The following is an 18323-nucleotide window of genomic DNA, read 5'->3' as shown; positions in this document are numbered from 1 at the left end:
TGACCCCGTGTCCCTGATAATCATTATGGACTTGCTGGCCCCATTCCAGGGGCATGGGGTTACTTTCCCTTCAAACAAAAAACCCTGATAGCCTTCAGGAATCCTATTAGCATTTCCTGTACTGGCCGTTGTAAGTTTCCGGGTTGCACTCTTACTGCAGTTAAAGCCACAGCTTGTTCTGCGGTGCTTTTCATCAGGGTCCAGTCCTCATTGAGCAGGTGTGCCCTGATTAACCCTACCGGTTTTCCCTTTAGTTTCCAGCAGTCAGCTTTTAAATGCCCTGCCTTATTACAATGGAAGCACACAGGTCTCTGGGTCGCACTCTTGATCACACCACCTTCCTTTTTAGCTGAAGGGCGGCCCAGTGTCTCCCGCTTTCCTTTTTCTTCCAGGTGGAGATCACCTTCCCACCCTTTGTCCTTTTTGGATTTGTGGGGGTGATGAGGAAAGGTTCTCCCCTGGGAAACCGACTTATAAATTAAAACAAACTCATCGACCAGAACAGCCGCTTGCCAGGCTCTCTGAAACCACTGCTCCTCTGCATGGGTCTTTATTGAGAGTGGGAGTGAGTTTTTAAATTCCTCTAACACAGGGGCGTCACAGTGGCGCAGTGGTTAGCACCGCAGCCTCACAGCTCCAGGGACCCGGGTTCGATTCTGGGTACTGCCTGTGCGGAGTTTGCAAGTTCTCCCTGTGTCTGCGTGGGTTTTCTCCGGGTGCTCCGGTTTCCTCCCACATCCAAAGACTTGCAGGTGATAGGTAAATTGGCCATTATAAATTGCCCCTAGTGTAGGTAGGTGATAGGGAATATAGGATTACTGTAGAGTTAGTATAAATGGATGGTTGTTGGTCGGCACAGACTCGGTGGGCCGAAGGGCCTGTTTCAGTGCTGTATCTCTAACAACTATTTCTAGGAGTTTCTCATTGCTGAGCTGTACTTTAAGAGCTCTCAGCCACTGGTCAAAATCCAGCTGCTTACTTCTTTCAAACTCCAGATAAGTTTGATTAGCTTGCTTTTTGAGGGTTCTAAACTTTTGACGATAGGCTTCAGGTACTAATTGATATGCCCCGAGGATAGAATTTTTGGTCAGTTCATAACTTGATAAATTCTCAGCCGGCAACAGCGAATAAACCTCATGGGTTTTTCCAGTTAGCTTGCTTTGCAGTGAGACCAGGTCTCTTTTAGTTGCCTTGCCAGTTTCTCGAAGGACATAAAAAATGCCTTCACATCTTCCTCATTGCATTTTGGAATTAGTTGAGCTAGTTTTAGCAATTTGGTACCCAGCCCCGAATTATGCTCCTCCATATTGGCCATGCTTTCACTGGGGTCACTGTCCCTCCCCCCCCCCAGTTAACTCAAGCCGCCTCAACTCTCTATCTTCGCATTCTTTCTGGAATATTCTGTCTCTCTCTCGCCTTTCATTTTCTTCACGTTCCTTCTGAAACGCTCTCTCTTTCTCTTCCCGTGCCTTCTGGAAGGTGCACTCTTTTGCCCTCTCTGTCTCCTTTTCTCTTTCCTCTAATTCAAGTTTCCTTTGTTCCAATTGTATCTTTTCTAACAATACTCAGTCTGGGTGTACTTCTAACCCTGTTTCTGCTTCTTCAGATCCAAGGGAAAAATAGTTGGCCACTAGCCTTAAGAGTTCAGACTTCCTAGTCTTGCCACGTACCGTGATCCCGCATGCTCAGCCATTTTCCTCAACACCTCTATAGACAGTGCTTTTAACTTATCCCAAGTTACTTCACCCTGGCTGGAAGACCTGCTAGCTTCAGTTGCAGACATGTTAGTATCCAATCACACACAACCACAAGAAAACCTGTATTAATCTTGTTCTTTTTGATTGAAAGTGGGAAGCCAAATTGTTCCCAATTTCTCTCGTTTGTCTGTGGGTCAATTCCGGACGCTAGCACCCAAACTTCTGTTATGACCAGGTGAGAAAGGTGGCTAGGGGTCCCTCTCCACCTTCACCTGGTCTTACTGTAACAGGGTTTGATTTTTAAATACTCTGTGTTTTGAACTCCCCCTGGATGAATCCTTATTCACCACTTTCCAATTTATAAGGCAAAGAAATGAGCACAACCAAGCTTCCTTAGGTTTAAAAGAGGAACAGTGAAATTTATTAAACAAACTCAAAACTCTAATTCGGCTAATGCCTACGGATACACACCGTGCCCCACGCTAGCATGCATACGTGACACGCAATTGCAAATAGAGACAGAAAAGAGAAGAAAAATAGTGGAAAGGTTTGAGGCAATATCTGAAGCGATTGTTACGGTTCTTCGAGCTCACTGTAGAGTCCCTTTGTAGGTTGATCTTGCTTTTCGTTGGGGCCCAGTATTATTCTTAAACCTTGTTCACTGTAGGAGACTTTTCTCTCTTGGGGTTCATGTGTCTTCAGTTCCGTGAGAAAGAGGTGGGAGCAAGCAGAAGAGAGGTCTTCTCAGTCCAGGAGCAAACAGCTTTCTGAGTTCAAATTCTCTCTGGCGAGTTAAAAAAAAACCTGCAACAGTCAATTAGTCACGTGACCAGCTGGCCTAATCAGTCCTGGTCCTTGCGGACTGTCTTGTCCTAGCAGACTTGGAATGTCTCCTCTATACACAATACCTGGTGATCAAAAGGTCCATTGTGGGTTAAATTGGAGCAGGGAATAGCCCCTTTGTCCTTTCAAGTACTGTCTGTCAATATGCAAATATGCCTTTCCAGTCAGTCTGGCAGCCTTTGTAATAGGCCTTCTCTTTGTCCCAGCAACAATTTGAGATTTAATAGTATGTGGTGAAATTAATATGCCTCATTCTTGGCAGGTGGAGGCCAGCATGACAGGCAGTGATTGCCAAAATTACTATGGACCAAGTATTTTGCTGCATCTGAACTCCTCCCAAATTGGCCATAGAAGTTGGAATGGCATTATCAATAATCTGTTATTTATTCTCTAAAGTACATGCGACAACAAAGTTAAAAGAGAGATGCTGGAGGTATTAATTTACAACATACCTACAAATCTTGGCTTTTGCAGCCATCTGATGGATCTTCACAGAAACTACACTACACACATGTACTACATAGGATGCTGAAGTCTCAAACTATTCTTATTAAATCTTAAACAGTTTATGGGGCATCTGTTTGTGTGTGCAATCTAAGCAGAGCTTTAGCCAAGACATTTGCTAAAACTAGACACTGCAGAATAACTGATTTAATTAAATGTACCAATGTCAACTGGTTTTAATGAAATAGTTAAAGATAGATCAGGCAAATATAATTGTGAGTGTTAGACCAAAATTTTCTCCTATGTATTTCTATAAAGTTCTGTTACGTGCAACCCATTAAGTAACTGCTTCAAGTAAGTAACTTTTTCAGATCTCAAACTATACGGTTAATGTAAAAATATTCATTTTAATTTATGAAATTATCTTGTTCTTCAGCCATTCCAAGTACTTTTCGCCCCCTTATTAAAAGCCTCAAATGCCAGATTTCTAAATATTTTCTTATTTCTCCAGTTTTAGAAATAATTTTGACTTCTGCCTTAGGTTTCTCTGTCCTATTTCCCTGTTTGAGAAAGCTGACAAATTTCCAGAAATACTGTTCATCAACTATTGAATCAAAAATTTTTGTTCAGTGCTTCTTCCAACAGACGTGATCAAGGACCCGCTTTGTGTGGAATTATGGCTGTGATCCTAATGCCCAATATTCTACAGAGTTAGCAGTGGTACACCACTGCGTCAGCCACAAATTACATTTTTGTTTCATGGCATAACTTGTGTTTTTTCTTTTAACTGAAGACAAGTAAATGTGCTTCAAAAAGCAGCCTCAATTCTGGGTTCTCCCAATGGCTCAGCTGGCTAAGGCAGCATGCAACTGAGCCTAGACTAGGATGGTTCGATTCTCCAGCTATACTATATTAGGTGGCATCATCTGAGGAATTGGTTAACCTTTCTACAATTGGCCTTGGCTTCCATAAGATGAGAAAAAAAATTACCTATGGTTTCCAATTCCCCTTGCTCAATTTGTACCTGCAGATGCTGCCAGACCTGCTGAGTATTTCCAGCACTTCGTTTTTACTTCAGATTTCCAGCATCTGCAGTATTTTGCTTTTATTCTACTATTTGAAATATCAATTTAATCCATATATTGTCAACATCTGAGTTTCACAATAACAGCTCCTCTAATTCTATCAACACAGTTACATTAATAGTCCAATCACTATGTTTTAAGCTGTAGTATCGCCATTTCCCTCCCACCATCTCGATCATTCACAACAACAGTTCTGCCATTGTCATCATTTGGTGTATATACATCACGGTCAGGATTATCCAGTCACAACACACAAAGCACCAAGTTCTAACAAACATTATATTCTGTAATCTAAAGTAAAAACCCCCCTTGCAGAACACTTGTACAGAGACCACCTGTTTACAGCAAACATTATTGTTGGTCCCAACAGCAAATGAATCACGATTGCGTGACCACCCATGTAAAAGGACCACCACAATTCAGTCCCAAAGGTTGCAGTCATAAAATGTTTTGTTGTACTTGTTAATTTTAGCTTCAGTTCATAAATTAAAACTAAGCACCAATCTCAAATATACTTAGTTCATTCAGTAAGTAGTCTACTACTCAAAGTGTACTGTTCAAAATTCAGATTAACCAAAAATTTAAAGATCTATTAAAAAAGTATACTGCAACTTAACCTACTTCAGTCTCCAGAATCCATAAAATTAATATACAATTAAGAAAGGTCCTTTTCAAAATATTTTTTCATTTTTATATTTATTTCGTATCCATGCTCAAAAATTTAACAATTTCTCCATTTTTCCTCCTTTCTGCAAACACTCCATGGTCAGGTATAGTAGGTCAGATGCAGAATAAAGCTGCATTAAGAGTGCCACCTACTGCACTAGGCTTTCTCCTCGTGACCTGGCTGACTTACGCTGATAGTTTGCACTACTTTCAACTAAACTATGGACAATTTTTTTTTTAAGCAGCCAGAAGGAATGAGATCAAGACTCCCCTAAACTCATCAGAGGGAGTAGATTTATATCCTTTTTGTCTACATTGGATTTGAATAGCTCCTTCTGGTGGAAAAACTGTATCTAACCCATTATGCCAACCTGTCCTAGCTTCTTTTTCTTCAGAGTAAAATTGACTGAGATACCTGCTATGCACATTTGCTTTAAAAGATGGTGGAGCTAGAAAGAGTGCACTTCCAACAAATTACTCTCCTTGTTTTCCAAGAGTAAAGATAGAAAACAAAAATATTTCATAATAATGAGGTATTAAGTCCAGTGAGTTATTTTGCTTCCTATGGAGGTCTGGCATTTAGGGTTCCTACTTGTTGCGTAAGTTACGGCAGGGTGTATGTAACCAGAGTAACTCTCAATCACAGAGTGATTTCAATATTTTGCATGTTTGCCAGCCCATTGGACCAGTCCAAATGTGAAACAGGAATGCAGAGCAGTAACTGGATACACTAAGACTTTCCAACCTGACGACGTCTCGATTAGCACAGAGTCCATTTATAGAAACAGACAAATAATGGGGCTTGGTAATTTTAATGAAATTATTCACAGGAATTCAGAACAGCAATAACTTTTCTTCAATTTTATTTCATAGCCACCTTTCATCCATGTTATTTTGTAACTGCCTATAACTTCATCTTAACATATTGATACATATCAAATATATGGAGTATTGATTACAGCCATTGGATTTTGAAATAACAGGTGCAAAAAAAGTATTTCGGAAATATTTCCATCGAAAATGGTGTTTACTTCAGCACCATTGCTTTTATGAAAACAACAACTGGCTTTGCCAAGTAAAATAACATTACATAGTGAGACAGTTGTCCCTTTACAATTTAGAATATTTTCTAAGTGTGCAAAACTATAGAAGTGCTATTTTGCAGTAGACGGCATCATAAACATTTAAATCCATTATTAACATTCGCTACATTATCAGCAGGAAATACTTGGCTACAGCACACTTACAAGGGATTAGTGAAATATTGGTTATTATTTTGTTACCTTGTATGAAGGTAGAAAGCAGAGTACTCCCTGAGTGACAACTTGACAAATCTTCAGCAGCAAAACTCCAACTTCATCCTGAAACTCAAATGTCTCTGTGTGTTGGAAAGTAGCACAGAGTTTTCGCCCATTTGGGCCTGCCCCAATCGTTCCTACCCATACCTAGAGAAAAATAAGTAAACTGGTTATAATTACAACAGTAGTGCAGGAATTCAGGACATTAGAAATAGTTTGATATAAATGTCACATGCACAAATCAGTTTCTCTGTCCCCACCCCAAAAATTACTTAGTTTATGAATTGAAAATGGGTCACAAAGATTGCTCCTAGATTATTTAGTTACGAAAGATTGAAGGAGCATTCTGTTCTCACATTGCTTTCAAAGAAACATGAATATAAATCAGCAGTCTAACTCAGCAATATCAATAAGGCAACGCCTAAACAGATTCGCACCATTTTTCATGCCATTGCCAACAAAAACAGTGAATTAATCTGGTCCATACTGACACTATTATATAATAGACAGATAGGTGTGTACATAAGTAACATGGACTGACTCTTTTGTATGATATTCTCTCTGTACATTACCCCCAGCACCATCCTTCCTCAGCTGATTCCGAATTGACTGCAGACCATTGTTGTATCATTCCCCCTTAACGCTGTATATCATTGGACTAACACCCTGTCTACTGTATCATCCAACTGCTACTCTTAAATATTAGTGTCAAATAACAAAGTTGCATGACTTTCCTTGCCAAGTCTAAAATTTTTCTTAGGAGTGGCATCTTGTATGGCTGCCATGCTCCAAACAATCTGCCTCAATCTCCTGACTTCAGCACTTGCATCCCACTAAAATTAGAAATGGAAAAGTGATGGAGAACATGAGGTTAGCAGAGTGGAGGTGAAATCAGAAAAAGTCATGATCTGGGAAGAGCAGAATAAAATTACATCACATTGGCAAATGAGTACAGAAAGACCATGACAATAGTGAAGAAGCAACACAGCTAGAACGCAGCAAAATCAAATTTCATGAGGATGACAAAAGATTTAGAACACAATTTTTAACTAGTTTTCAGTGACTAGGATATTCAACATGCTGAATACGTCATACTATTACTGACAAAGAAAAGATATAATTATTTGCTCTCTCAGATCTCACTGAATAGTTTAATCTAAGACTCAAGAGTGGCAAATACATAAAACAAAATCTTCTTCACTCCACAGTAACAAGTTGGCCTCAAAGACATCTCACTATTTATACCCAAGACATAATCTGATGAAGTTTTGAAAGCTGCTTATTTTTGATTAACCACACTATTGTCAGAGTCACTAAAACGTTATTATTCTTTAGAACTTACTTTAAAGCTCCCCCAATGACTTTCTAGGTAAATGCATTGCATTATGTGATACTAAGCCAGATCAGATTGGGTCACATTTAACCCCTGGTGTGCTTAGTTAGGTGTTATCAGTTGAAATGTTTTAATTGATTTTGGCATCCCCGGGCTACAGAACAGTGGGGAGGGTGAGGAGGGGGTCCTTAAAAATTCCTCTTTCTGATTGCTACAGAGTGACCCCCGCTGGGAAATGCATATAGGATGTCAGACGATGACAGTATTAGTCTCAGCTATGATGTCTTCCAGGGTCTCTCTGTTGGAACACAAGAACATAAGAAACAGGAGATGTAGACCATTCGGCCCTTCGAGTCGGCTCTGACATTCAAAAGGATCATGGTTATCTTATACCTAAACTGCACCTTTCCACACTACCACACATCCCTTGATTCCCTTAGTATCCAAAAATCTATCAATTTCTGTCTTGAATATGCTTAACGATTGAGCATCCACAGCTCTCAGGGGTAGAGATTTCCAAAGATTCACAACCCTTTGACTGAAGAAATTTCTCCTCATCTCAGTCCTAAATGGCTGACCCCTTATTCTGAGACTGTAAGTCATTAGGTTCAACATGAAATATGGCCACTTGGACAACAAAGCAGAGTTTGCTGGCATTCATAGAAGAATGCATCAGGACATTTAGCAAAAGACTTGTGAAAATGGTCAGGGTGGGGGCGGGGGGGAGCATAGGGAAGAACAACTATTGCTAATTGATACTGCTGCTGCTTGTGATTCTACAGCACAATATATTCTAGGTTTTTCAATTTGATGTATTTAAAAAAAAATATAGATCAGACATCATGGCATAAGAAATGGATCAATTTGCCTTGCACAAATAAATATTCAAATCACTCTACATGCATATGATATCCTGTACCCACTAAAAACATACTGAAGGCCTGCTTGTGGGAACCTATAAGCAAAAGTTCTTAAGAGATACTGAAATTTCATTAAAATTGTTATGACTTTCAGCAGTGAAGTGGTTAAGGTATCTACCAACCAATATATTTTTTAACTACACAAGTGTAACATAAACTTCTGTATTATATTGCACAGATCCAATGGAGGAAAACTAAAGACATTATGAGGCTAACTGTGTTACTAATAACCACTGTTAACTCATAAAGTGGTACTCTAGCACTGATGTTGGCTGACAATTTACAGATGTACAGGTAATTTCCCAACTGCTGACATTTAAACTAGAGCTGTAACGAAGTGTGATTTTTATTTAGCTTTGAAGCTCCAACTGTAAAAGATAATGAAGCTTTGGTCACTATTTTGGATTAAGACTACAGCTGGGAAACACAAGATCAGGACTGATGGGAAAGGGCAAAAGCATGATTGCGGTAGGGCACAAAAAATATGGGAAAATGCAGAAATATGCTGCAACATGTTCTTTGATACTGAACATTAGGTTTAAATGACAGTAGAATGAAGCATTCCTAATACATGTCTAACTGAACTTCCATTCTCAACAGTAACTGTTCACCCAAACACAACCCAAATCTGGAAGTTAAGTTTTATATTTAGCTACAGCTCCATTATCAAGAGGCCAAGTAGGCAAACCTGTTTATATCTCCCCCATACACACTAAGATGAGTCCATCTGATGCAACATTAAATCAAGTTCGCACCTGCCTGTTCTAGTGGACGTTAAAGATTTGATGGCACTATTCAAAGAATAGCAAGAACTTAGTCTGATATTCAACATCCCTCTTCAACCGAAACAAATTAGCTGGTCACTCATTTCATTGATGTTTATGGGATCGTGTACATAAAACAACCGTTATGTTTGCCTGCATAACCAGAGTCCCTGTACTGCAAATTAATTGAATGTAAAGCACTTTGAGACACTTTTGAGAGGTGCTATAAGCTGCTATATGAATTGAAGTTTTTAAATTCTGGAAGGAACATGAGAATGGAACAGCATAATTTACTCTTCTATTTTTTCCTGCCTCGGTGAAAGTGTCCCACTCCTCTAAATAATCTCTCAGACTGATAATCATTGCGTGGCTAACTTTCCAAGTGGAGTTACCCATAATCTATTATTTCATTAGTGCACCTTAGTACACCATTAAACAAACCTTATTATCTTCTCTTAGAAACAAACCCAGAAAAATCAAAACAAAATCTTACCATGCAGCCAACAAAACTCCTATACTACCGCAGTATGTTTTTTAAAAAATGAAGGGGCGGCACAGTGGCGCAGTGGTTAGCACTGCCGCCTCACAGCTCCAGGGTCCCGGGTTCGATTCTGGGTACTGCCTGTGTGGAGTTTGCAAGTTCTCCCTGTGTCTGCGTGGGTTTTCTCCGGGTGCTCCGGTTTCCTCCCACAAGCCAAAAGACTTGCAGGTTGGTAGGTAAATTGGCCTTTATAAATTGTCACTAGTATAGGTAGGTGGTAGGGAAATATAGGGTCAGGTGGGGATGTTGGGTAGGAATATGGGATTAGTGTAGGATTAGTATAACTGGGTGGTTGATGGTCGGCACAGACTCGGTGGGCCGAAGGGCCTGTTTCAGTGCTGTATCTCTAATCTAATCTAATCTAATATTGATGTTGCCACTAAATCTGTGAATTTTGTTTCTTTTAATATTTTACTTATTGGGGCGCAGGGGTTAGGAGCTCACACCTATTCTGCTGAGAGCAATATATATTCCTAAGCCAGATCATCTTCAGAACAAGCTTAATGCATTATTGGCTGAGTGAAGACACTAATTTTGCACTAATATCTCTGATTGGTTAGAAACTTCAGCGATTCTAAACAAAAAAACTGATGAATACTGATGGTGGGCGGCGCAGTGGTTAGCACCGCAGCCTCACAGCTCCAGCGACCCGGGTTCGGTTCTGGATACTGCCTGTGCGGAGTTTGCAAGTTCTCCCTGTGACCGCGTGGATTTTCTCCAGGTGCTCTGGTTTCCTCCCACATGCCAAAGACTTGAGAATTGAGAGGTAAATTGGCCATTGTAAAAAAAAAGCTGCCCCTACTGTAGGTAGGTGGTAGGAGAATGGAGGGAAGGTGGGGATGTGAGGAAAAATTGGATTAATGTAGCATTAGTATAAATGGGTGGTTGATGGTCGGCATGGACTCGGTGGGCCGGTTTCGGTGCTGTATCTCTCTATGACTAATATTTGTTCAACAAATTGACTTGCAAATTTTTATTTATTTATTTCATATATTATCACAGTGGGATTCTTTATCTGTCCAAGTGTTGATAGGCCATGAGTAGATTGCATCACTATGTTCTTCTTTCACTGAAAATTGAAGTCATGAACAGAAGTGTATGTGTGAAAACCTATCCTGCAGGTGCACTTACTGGTGCCAGCTCTCACTGCAAGCTCTGTTCATCCTGACCTGAACTAAATGTCGTTTTAGGGGTATAAAAGGTACAAACAGAGCTTTAAGCAGGCTTGCCTAAATTGCTACAGACTGATCTTAGAGCCTGGGCATAATGTTGATTACCCTCACTTTTTAATCAATGAAAGTGTACAGGATTGTTAAAAGGTTCCTCCCATTTAATACTTTTAGATGCACTAACAATAGACTTGGAAAAAGCTCTTGCTTTTTACGCACGGTTTTGCAGTGTAATGAAAACAGTACATTTTAAATGTAAATTTTAAGAGCATATATCACTCTTTTATTGCCAACCATGCTATCTGCTCCTGTATTCATTACCTTGGTGGTCTCCCAGTCAACTTTCTACACTAACATTTTGCAGACCAGTGCAATTTTCACCCCCAGTTTGCTTTGATCTAATGCAGTATTTATTAATAAGGTTTAAATAAGAGTTAAGTGCACACATGTTCTGTTCGGTATAAAATGCACGTCGTTCATTATTTCAAGTTAACCAAAATAAAGAATGCTATTAGCAGGCCTCACCAGATGGTATAATCTCAAGTTAAAAACATAAACCTAATGAAGTCTCAAACATTCCTGTGGTGCATCTACATAACGTAGAACTTTGAACTGATTTAATGGGTTGTGTATGTGGACTATATCCATGCTTCGTTTCTAGTTGTTTAACTCTTTCACCCACCTAGTCTCATTTGTAACTAGCCAAATAGATTCCAAGCAGATGAAGTTAGGCATTTATATTTAACCGAGTGCCTAAGGCAGAGGGAGATCTCCACATATAAACCAGTCTTACAGTAATATGAAAATATAAAATTTTAGGAACAATTATTCTTCAAAACAATCTTTTTTATAAAAATATAATGGAATACACATGTGCAGATTGGACTAATTGTGTATCAGTTAGTCAAGATTGCTTATCTGAAACACCGTTTATATTTGTCTAACACTTCGCGGGTAATGGGAAACTGAACAGAGTTTACAGGGACGATCACTGCTCGCAAGTGTCCCCTCCCACGTGACCCCCAATTCCAGCCACCATCACAAATTTACCTGTCAGGAAGTATTATGTTCCAAGTACAATGCTTTCGCTGACTATTCAATTTCAGGTCAAATGTGCAGGAGATTTGCACTAGGCTTTCATTAGTCTTATCAGAATCTCCAGTTGCCCATCAGAAAGAAAGAGAAACATGAGCGTGCTTGGCTAATTAATATGACTGCATATTTACTATTAGTGTGTATTTAAAACTTCTGGATAAATGGGGTATTAGATGTACATTTGAACTTCAGTAAATAGGCTCTCTACCCGTGCCTATGCTCAAGACAAGCCTCCTCCCTTTTTAAATAACTATCAGTATAACATGCTTTTCTGATCGCCCTCATGTGTTTATTTATCTTTCCATTTATTGCATTCTATGCTATTTGCCTCAACTGTTTCTTGTGATAGTAAGTTCCATATTCTAACCACTCTCTGGTTAAATCTATTCCTTTAGAATTACCTATTGGATTTATTGGTGATTACCTAATATGCATGGTTCGTAGTTTTAGACTCTGCACAAATGGAACTACCTTACCCATGTCAACCATGGGCGGCACAGTGGTGCAGTGGTTAGCACCGCAGCCTCACAGCTCCAGCGACCTGGGTTCGATTCTGGGTACTGCCTGTGCGGAGTTTGCAAGTTCTCCCTGTGACTGCGTCGGTTTTCGCCGGGTGCTCCGGTTTCCTCCCACAGCCAAAGACTTGCAGGTTGATAGGTAAATGGGCCATTATAAAATTGCCCCTAGTGTAGGTAGGTGGTAGGGGAATTGAGGGAAGGTGGGGATGTGAGAGGGTAATGGGATTAATGTAGGGTTAGTATAAATGGGTGGTTGATGGTCGGCACAGACTCGGTGGGCCGAAGGGCCTGTTTCAGTGCTGTATCAATAAATAAAATAAAAAAGTTATATCATCTCAAAGACCCGGATGTGGAAGTCCCCAAGTCTTTTCCTTAGTAGTGAAAAAAAGTCCCAGCCTGTTCAACCTTTAATGAAAGATATAACTTCTGTGTATCTTATCCTGTTCATCTAAATCCTTCTGGTAACATGCAGGCCAGAACTGTGTGCAATGATCTATACAAGTTTGACATAACTTAGCTGATTTACAACTCTATCCGTCTAGAAATGAAGCCCAGTTTTTTGCTTGCTCTTTCATGGCCTTATTACACAGTGCTGCTACTTTTAATTCTTCATGTATCTGTACCGCTAGATCCCTTTGCTCCTCTACCCCATTGAGACTCTTATTTTCTGAGTATGTGGCCTCTTTTATTTCTCTTAGTAAATGCATGTCATATTTCAAAATATTGAAATTAATTTGCTAATTACATGCCATTCTGCAAGTTTGATATCTTGTGTGTTGAGGGGTTGATCACAAGAGAAATCTATTTGTTCGACATGATGTTAAAATCATAGAGGCATTTACGGCATAGGAGGTGGCCATTTGGCCCATGCCAGTTCCCTACAGATCAATCAGTCCCATTCTCCCATTTTTTTTTTTCTTTCATGCGATGTGGACGTTGCTGGCAAAGCCAGCATATGTTGCCCACCTCCAATTGCCCTTGAACTGAGTGGCTTGCTAGGCCATTTCAGAGGGCAGTTAAGAGCCAACCACATTACTGTCGGTCTGGAGCCACATGTAGGCCAGACCGGGTAGTTTAACTTAGTGATACAGCACTGAAACAGGCCCTTCAGCCCACCGAGTCTGTGCCAACCATCAACCACCCATTTATACTAATCCTACACTAATCCCATATTCCTACCAAACATCCCCACCTGTCCCTATATTTTCCCTACCACCTACCTATACTCGGGGCAATTTCTAATGGCCAATTTACCTATCAACCTGCAAGTCTTTGGCATGCGGGAGGAAACCGGAGCACCCGGAGGAAACCCACGCAGACACAGGGAGAACTTGCAAACTCCACACAGGCAGTACCTGGAATTGAACCCGGGTCGCTGGAGCTGTGAGGCTGTGGTGCTAACCACTGCTCCACTGTGCCGCCCCACATTAGTGAACCAGATGGGATTTTACAACAAACGATAATAGTTTCATGTCACCATTACCACCAATTCCAGATTTTTATTAATTAATTGAATTGAAATTTGAACCAGTGTCCTCAGGGCATTAACCTGGGCCTCTGGATTACTAGTTGTGACATTACCACTATGCCACTCGATTCCTGCAGCCCTTCATGATTATTTCCTTCACGTGCTCATCCAATTTCCTTTTGAAATCATTGATTGTCTCCACTTGCACCACCCTCATGGGCAGCAAGTTCCAGGTTATCAGTCGCTGCGTAAAAAAGTGCTTCCTCACATTCCCCCTACATCTCTCACCCAAAACTTTCAATCTGTGTCCCCTAATCCTTGTACCATAAGTTAATGAAAACTGTTTTTCCTTTCCTAACTTATCTAAGCCTGTCATAATCTTGTACACCTCTATCAAATCTCCCCTCAATCTCCTTTGCTCCAGGGAGAACAACTCCAGCTTTTCCAACCTAACCTTGCAACTAAAGTCCCCCATCCCTGAAACCATTCTGGTAAATCTCCTCTGCACAGTCTCAAAGACCCTCACACCCTTCCTGAAGTGTGGTGACCAGAACTGATGCAATACTCCAGTTGTGGCCTAACTAGCATTTTATAAAGGTTCAGCAAACTTCCCTGCTTTGTACTCTACGCCTTTATTTATGAAGCGCAAGATTCCATATGCTTTGCAAACCACTCTCAATATGTCCAGCCACCTTCAAAGGTCATGCACATCCACCCCCAGGTCCCTCTGTCCCTGCACACTCTTTAGAACTGCACCATTAAGTCTATATTGCCTCACCCTATCCCTTCTGACAAAATGCACCGTCTCACACTTATCTATATTAAATTCCATCTGGCACTTGTCCGCCCATTCTGCTACCCTATGTCCTGTTGCAGGTGGTTCACATCATCATCATTGTTTGCCACTCCTCCAAGTTTGGTATCTTTGGTAAATTTGGAAATTGTACTCTGTATTCCAAGATCCAAGTCATTTTATATATAGCAAAAAAAGCAGTGGTCCTAGCACTGACCCTTGGGGAACACCACTGTTTACCGTCCTCCACTCTGAAAAACGATTTACTATGACTCACTGTTTTCTGCCCTTAAGCCATTTTTTTAATCCAACTGGACACTGACCTTCCTATTCCATGAACCCCAATTTTCTTAACCAGCCTTTTATGTGGTATTTTGTCAAATGCTTTCTTAAATTCCATGTGTTATCACAAATACTTGCAATTTAACAGAAGAGCAGTTATAGCTTCAAGGCCGCCTCTGGTTACCAAATCTTTAGTTGGGAAATAAATAATGTAGCTGGTTACCTGAGAATTGTCAATGACATGATTAGCCTCCAGCTGGATACTGAACTTCACACCCAGCTCCGAGGAGAATGACTCCATTGGGGACAAAGTTCCAGATGTTAGGACAATTGTCCTCACACCACTAAGATCTGAAAAAGCCTAGAGAAAGGTATAACAAAACACATGTTAATTTCAGTGTCTATCAATAAATTCAACTGCATGGATTAATTAGGAGGCTTAACAAAAAAAAAAGGTGCGACATGGCGTGATAGATATCAGGTAAAATTCACCAATAAGAAAGTTTCTAACACTAGCCTTGCTGCCAAGTGGGTAGCAGGAAGCCATATGGTTCTCATTCTGGTAGCAGGGAAGATGGAAAAAGAGCGAAAGGAGTGCGAGCGAGGGGAGAGCACACAGAGAAAGGGAAGAGAGAACACAGAGGACAGAGGGAAGAGAGATAAATTCACAAATTAAAATCCCTACAAATGCAACAGGTTTTATGGTAAATAACAGAGCATAGGTTTCACTGTACATACCTTAAAAATTCAGTGTTTTCAATATGTGCACTTACCCATACAAGACTCTGCCTTTCCAACCATGCAACTTAGCAAAAAATAAAGGAAACTATACCACTGGAGTACAACACTCACCACTGCTGGATTTAAACACCAAAAGTTTAGGGTTAGTACAGCTGTCTTTTTGCGTGAACTTCTCCTGTTTCGAGGGCGTGCAAAGAAACCATTTTCATCTGAAAAATCTGGCTGGTTGGTCCATGTGTAAGTCTGTTGCACTGCCACCCTATAGTCATCTGCAAATCTACGGAAACAATTTACCATATCAAAAATATGATACTAATGTTTTATCACAGCAACCTTCCCATCAAAAGACACAATTGTTATTAATGTACTAATTGTTATCCCAATGGTATCAGAAAGTCTTCTGTTACAAGAGGTTTTATTTTTGTACTAAAATCTTAGAAGTCTGTGTGTTTTACAAAACTGAAAAAAGAATTTTCAGTGGACATGGACACCTGCAAATAGCTGAGATTTTATGGATGTTGACTTTGTATACAAGACTAGGAAAGCAAGCAGTTTCAAGGAAGCCAGCAGGGCTTTTGACCTCCTCAAAGCAACACTTTGAATGACAGGGGAGACACTGGGCTAATTTTTATGAGGCCTCTGGCGTCGGGGATCGTGGTGGGGGGCGGGGGGGGGGCTAGCAAATTCTTCTGGGAGAGGCCTGCCATGACCTCGGATGCGGAGAACACCCCGCCGCATTTTACTGGTGGCAGCGAGGCCTCAGTGCGGCCCCACCCGCTGCTCGGCGGCGGGGCCTTCATTTTAATATTATAATTAAGGTTAAATCATTCAAATTAACCTACCTTGGGTCCGGCCAATATTACGGTCACTGGCTGCAACTCCCATGTCTTCGGAAGCCCTTTTGCAGTTCGAGGTGGGGAGTGGGGGTGGGGGGGGGGGGGGGGGGGGGGGGGGGAGTGGGAAAAACATTTTTATTGGCTGTGGAGATGGTGGGAAGGGGTTGAAGGGCAAATATGAAGAGATTGGGGGGGGGGGGGTTGGGGGGAGTTCGAGGTAGGAATAAAGTTAATGTTCATGATAAAGGCCAATAAAAAGAACATTGGGGGGGTTGGGAAAGGGCCTCCAGCTTTTAATTTTTTTTAAAAAAAGAAAATCCACAGCAAATTTAGGAAAAAAAATAATTTTTAAAGTAAGGGCTTGAAGCCCTTTTAAAAATGGTGCCAGCACCTGTGCGCCATTGGGGGCAGCAGCTCCACCCCCTCCATTTAAATGAGCCCCTGCACGAAAAATCATGGGGGCTCAGTGACGGCGCCTCTGCGCCTGAAGGCTGCCGACTACAAAGTGCGCCGCTGCGATGTGTGGCGCACTAATAAAATTCAGCCCAGTGTCTGGTCAGGTGATCAGCTCAGGAAGGTTTACTTTTACTTTGGACCCTTTTAAAAACAAGTGAGTTGTGCAAAGAGCAGGCATTTGAAACTTTGACCTGGCCTGCCTGGAGACTAGAGAAAAAGACCTCTCTCTATAAAGGAAACCTGCATCTCTTGAAAAGCAATCCTGTACTTGAAAGGTGGCAGATTCCTATTGCTTCTTGTCTCTGAAGAATTCCTGCATCCAGTGTGGCTCCTGTTTCCTGTGTGTTTTGGGAAATCCTGGAACCTGGAAAGCTTCTACTGCTATACGGTTACTGTGAGTCCGAAGCAGACCTGTTGCTACCCACTATGTGATGCCTGCTGTAGCCCAATTGCCTTAAATGCCTACCTATCACAGACTGTTCATCAACCTCGCCTGGAGAGACTTCGACTGGTCTCAGACTATTTGACTCTGGGACACCTCACCCAACCCAAAGAATTTCCTACTAGAACGTGACAAACTCATTTATTTTATTATTCCTTCCATTCCTAAGAAACAGATGTAAACCCAAACCCTCCCCCTAGTTAACCATTTTTTTTCGAATGTATGTGTGTGTGCATGCATGAGGGCTAGGGAAATAAGGAGCTTTTCATATATATAGATTTATCTCATTTGTGGTTGACTTTTTTTTCTAATAAATAGTTCATGTTGTTGTTCTTTAAAGAAACCTGGTTGGTGTGCTTTATTCTGGGGGACAAATAGAGTTTCTAATTGACTGTTCTTTCAGTAGGTGGGATAATTCATTGATATGCTGTGACCTGTGGAGAAGTGGGACTGAATTAACAGTGCATTTCTCCCGCCTTGGTCGTAACACTTCCCTGAGTTAGAATGATGAACTGTGCAAAGTTAGAAACTTCTTTGAAAACACAAATGCAGCTCCATATTCAGCCAATAATATATTTACTTTGGAGTGATATGGACAACGTTAATTTTTCTTTTTTCCAAGATGAGAGCATTTTTACAGGGTACCACAACTAGTAATTTAGGTGAGCAATGATAATTTTTACAATATTAATTGCATGCAAGTTGATTTAAGTAAAACCTGAAACCCGCTTTTCTAAAATTTTCACATTTCATTTAAAACTTTAAAACATTTATTTTCACTCATAGATGGAAACAATCAAAATGAAACACCCTTTTCATTGTAAGCAGCTTCATTTAGTGATGAGTATTCATACAACTCATTCTAAAACAACTGCAGGTACATTTAATTGGCACAATCCTGGGTCTTGATTCTACAATCACTTGTGGAAACT

General features: G+C 40.7%; 1 protein-coding gene across 16 annotated transcripts in view; it reads right to left on the bottom strand.

Annotated features, from left to right (window-relative positions):
• brip1 (BRCA1 interacting helicase 1) overlaps positions 1–18323 on the bottom strand; it is a 643193-nt gene that overhangs the window by 558238 nt on the left and 66632 nt on the right. For all 16 annotated transcript variants that reach the window (XR_010968792.1, XR_010968793.1, XR_010968791.1 and 13 more), the window contains exons 12-14: positions 15769–15934; positions 15140–15277; positions 6019–6180 (exon numbers count right to left, since the gene is read on the bottom strand). Coding sequence is in view for 10 of the 16 variants with exons in the window: in XM_068010724.1 (XP_067866825.1) it covers positions 6019–6180; positions 15140–15277; positions 15769–15934 (466 nt within the window). In the remaining 6 variants the exon portion in view is untranslated. The remainder of the gene's footprint in view (positions 1–6018; positions 6181–15139; positions 15278–15768; positions 15935–18323) is intronic.

Source organism: Heterodontus francisci, chromosome 30 (genome assembly GCF_036365525.1).
Source record: "Heterodontus francisci isolate sHetFra1 chromosome 30, sHetFra1.hap1, whole genome shotgun sequence".
In the NCBI taxonomy this organism is placed as follows: Eukaryota; Metazoa; Chordata; class Chondrichthyes; order Heterodontiformes; family Heterodontidae; genus Heterodontus; species Heterodontus francisci.
This window is presented reverse-complemented; position numbering and strand designations above follow the sequence as displayed.